Genomic DNA, 4,105 nt, shown 5'->3' with positions numbered 1-4,105 from the left:
ATAAAAAAAAAAAAAAAAAAAAAAAAAGTTGGCAGGAAAGTATTGTAAGCAGAATGAGATTATCCCCACCAAATTGAAGTACCCAATTGAATCGTTGAAATGGCATTTACCTCGATCAAAGGCCAGAATTGAAGGATAGAAGAAAGCTTGCCTGAGAAAGATGCCAAAATACTATAGACCAGAGAGTCTAAATTGAAATAGACCATAGTAGTAGTTCATCTTTATAAACCAAGCAAGCATCATTATCATCCATAATACGCAAATTACACAATAAATCGGTTTTCTTCCCAGGTGGAATATCATGCAAACAAGTTATCACTCGACTGTCTTTTCTGTTCGTTCGCCTACAACCATTTTGTGGCTAATCAGCAGTCCAACTCTGTTCCACGATCTCACGTACTCTCCTATTGTAATCACGCTTGTTCTCGCTAAACATCCGAGCAGCTTCAGAATTAGCAGGTGAGTTTGGATTGGGGTCGCACAGCAACGACTACAACGGAAAATGTTATTGGGATTAAAAATAAACAAACGAACGAACGAACATTGAGCTTGCAAGTCAATGAAAAGCACCGCCGAGCCATTTAACACTAAATTCCACAAGTCATTTTTCCAATACTGACAACAATATTATCACATACTCAATCCCCACACCAAATAAATCGGCAGATAATTCTTCATCTCACAAACCTACGTTCCTTTCTCCCTTTTCTAGGAGGGCAGTAGTATACTTGCAGTGTTGGATATTTTAATGGTATCATAAAAAATATAGAATATGGACAATAGATACAATTTCTTAAGTAGGTCTCAAATTCCAATCAGATAATCAGGCAAGATAATTCCAGTTCTTATACTTTTTTTGAGGCCTGTTCTTTATACTTGATCCTAAATGTCAAATAATAAACTAAATCAATAAATCAAAAGAATCTAAACTGTCATATGCCACAAATTCAGAAAATAAGAACAAAAACTAAAGGAATGAGTGCTTTTATGGCATGGCTGGTCAGTGGCAAGGGCAACTGTACTAAGTAAATTCTTGCGCGCACAGCCAGTTCCATAAATAAGTTACAATGAGCATCATGAGGACACATGAACCATATGCGTGCTACTTCTAGGATAGGGCATAGTACAGGAGCAGTGGCATGCTTTTCATTTGTGATAAAAAGAGCTATTAATCATACATAAATTAAAAATACGCTTGACATTTATTAAGGTTAAATCAATTAGGAATACCTGAATAGAGGTGAGTATAGCTGCTACATCATAGATTGGGCTCCATTGATTTTGCAGAATGTCCAAACATATGCTTCCATCAGCATAAACTGAAGGCAATGGAAAAGGCAAACGCACAAACAAAGTGTAAGCTTAGAAACATGTACAGAACAAATTAAGAATAAAATTGTCATAATTTACAATGTACCCTAAGATAAACATTTACTTTGTCTTTTTACCAGATAGTTATACTTTCTCTCTCTTGCCTTCCAATCATTAAAATCATCCAGGCCCAAGTCAAACATACCCATATATATCAAACATAACACATCGAGTTCATATAAAAGTTTGATGATGGAAACACAATAGACTGCTTTTTATTTGTAAGACAAAGAAAATAACCTATGCACAATATGAAAAATATACAATGAAATTGGGTAAGCACAGCATATAAACATAGTAAGCAACACGCTCTTAACAATAAGTAGCTGGAGAAAGAATCTACAGGAGAATTAGGTATCTTCTTAACCCAGTGCCAATGGAGACTATAATAAGCTCTCAAATTGACCCAGAATGAACCACATAAAGCATAACTTGTTTGTAAAGGGCACATTCTTTGATATTGTGAACTTACTATTAGGGTGGAACATTCTAGACACAAAGCGAACTGTTGGTGGCTTATTTGGATAATCCTCCGTGAACTGAAGGGTCAGCTTAAACGTACCTGGTCAACACTCAAAAAAAGGGTAGCCAAATTACAATTCATAAACTACATGAGGAGTTCATAAAAAAAATACTTGTGGAAAAATACCAAAATAAGATGCAAAATTAATCAAAATTCTCAGAAAAGTAAACAAGATGCTAATGTCCATTTCAGTGTTTAGAAAAGGACATCAGAATACACAGATCCTCCAGAATACAGTCCCATAACTCGCACCAGGAAGGATGAAAGCAACTTAACATTTTGAATTTAAAGAACCAGGAAATCACAACCAGACATTTAGAAAGTTCTAATTATTCTTTGAGTTCTCCACCAGAAAATACAACACACATCCATATCCAAACGGTAAAAAGCTTAAAGAGAAGAACATGTAATACAAACAAAATATCATGCAAATCAGGACCGGATAATTTTAAAATTGACAAATCAATTTAACTGTACAAAGCTATTAGATATAAAGCCAACATACATATCTACATAGCTGCAGTGAAAAAAGATCCTCATTAGTTATAGTTTTGGACAGAAAAACAAAGTGAAACCATCAAAGAAGAAATGAGTAAATTACTATAGAACTTGATCCTAATACAACGCTGTTTATTCTAAAGAAGAAAAATAGGCCAAGAAAGACAGAAAGTAAGAATACCTCCATCCCAAGGCGTATCATCTGGCCTGCAAAAGCCAACAAAAAAAACAGTCAAAGACCAAAGCATCAGTAGTCAAAGAAGCAATTGCCCTGCACAAATTCTGATAAGAAGAAAGAACAAGGTCATTATTTATTTTCCCAGCTGACCCAAATATGACAGCATTCCATAGCATGATATTATTGTCTTGTGGCGCACCACTGATGCCAGCAGGTGGATCTTGCTGCAATCTCCTGAAGTCTCTCATCAGTCTCTTCCTTGCAGGAGTCGACATCCTCACCGGCTGAAAATAGACCAAGACAACAATCTTAGCTTCAATTGTTAAAAATGCATATGGCCAATGCAGAAAAATGAAAAAGGACCGTTAAAGAAGGATACAAAAGATGAAAATTCAACCACGTGAAAGTTAGATGAGAAACATGAAACAAGTTCAATCAAATGAGAAGGAGGTGCCTCTATCTTCCATGATATCACCATAACGAAAAAGAACAATGGAGCACTTCAAGGGCGCTTTTTAAGTAAATTAAAATTGCAGGTCTAAAATGAAGTCCAGACTCTAGAGCATACGTCCACATGAACCCAATGGATGCAGAAGGAGGTGATACCATTTAATTCCATTTACAGGACAAACAAGAACAAAAAGAATCTCCTTCGATACATTATTCAATCCGGAAAACATAGTAGCTACTACAAACCCGTGCCTTAACAAAATTAACACTCAAGCTCTTGCACATCAATAAACCCTTTCCCGTACCCTTCTCATGAAACAAAACCCTAGATCTCTCTCCTAAACTGCTGGATAGACACAGATTACAATTCCTAACAAATTAGGGCGAACAAGCTTTTAACACCTCGGTATCGACACAAGTACATCCACGCAACCACCACGTCGAGTACGTCGAAAACAAAGACCAGTAAGACCACGGTGATCGACGAATCGGAGACAAAATTAACAAAGAGCGACCAAAAAAGACAATAACTCAAAAAACTAAGATGATCGAAATCCCTTACCCGTAACCGAGCTCGGCGAGCCGATAACTTCGGCTGATCTCGATGGATGATTCAGAAACAAAATGAAAGAAAATCCCGATTACTTATCTCGACTGGTTTTACGAAAGGTAGTCGTCCACAAGAGATCTCCACCGGTGACCAAAACACGATAAGAGGAGAGAAGGAAGGAGGTAACCCAAATCTTGCTTATATTGCATTGAAATCAAATTTCAGAAAAGAAAATAAATAAATAAATTATAGAGGAAAATGAGTTGGCACGTGCGAATCTGCAGTGCGAGGTAATTTTGTAGTGTTTGTTATTATTTTATTTGGTTTTTGTCCGAAATTTTAGCGCGTATATTAACAGGAAGCCGCCTTGGCCTCCCATCTCCAATGATTAAAAGCACTGTTCAGTCCAAGATTTTTCTTTATCTTTTTCCTTTTTTTTTTTATTTAAATTAGTTATACGTTTTTTCTTTTTCCTTTTTTTTTTTTTTTTTTTTTTTTTTTTTTTTTTTTTTTTTTTTTTTTTTTTTTTTTTTTT

At 35.7% G+C, this 4,105-nt stretch overlaps 1 protein-coding gene across 1 annotated transcript; it reads right to left on the bottom strand.

Moving 5' to 3' along the window:
* Nucleotides 1–159: 159 nt before the first annotated feature.
* LOC111458407 (ubiquitin-conjugating enzyme E2 2-like) lies at nucleotides 160–3,759 on the bottom strand. The gene is made up of 6 exons (XM_023101054.1): nucleotides 3,583–3,759; nucleotides 2,721–2,854; nucleotides 2,574–2,599; nucleotides 1,844–1,933; nucleotides 1,231–1,319; nucleotides 160–490 (listed from the first exon to the last, which is right to left on the bottom strand). Exons 2-6 carry the CDS (start codon nucleotides 2,843–2,845, stop codon nucleotides 362–364), a joined length of 459 nt encoding a protein of 152 aa, XP_022956822.1. The 5' UTR covers nucleotides 2,846–2,854; nucleotides 3,583–3,759; the 3' UTR covers nucleotides 160–361.
* Nucleotides 3,760–4,105: the final 346 nt, after the last annotated feature.

Source organism: Cucurbita moschata, unplaced genomic scaffold (genome assembly GCF_002738365.1).
Source record: "Cucurbita moschata cultivar Rifu unplaced genomic scaffold, Cmos_1.0 Cmo_Scf00021, whole genome shotgun sequence".
Lineage (NCBI taxonomy): Eukaryota > Viridiplantae > Streptophyta > Magnoliopsida > Cucurbitales > Cucurbitaceae > Cucurbita > Cucurbita moschata.
The sequence above is the reverse complement of the archived record's forward strand: the minus strand, read 5'-3'. Positions and strand labels throughout refer to the sequence as shown.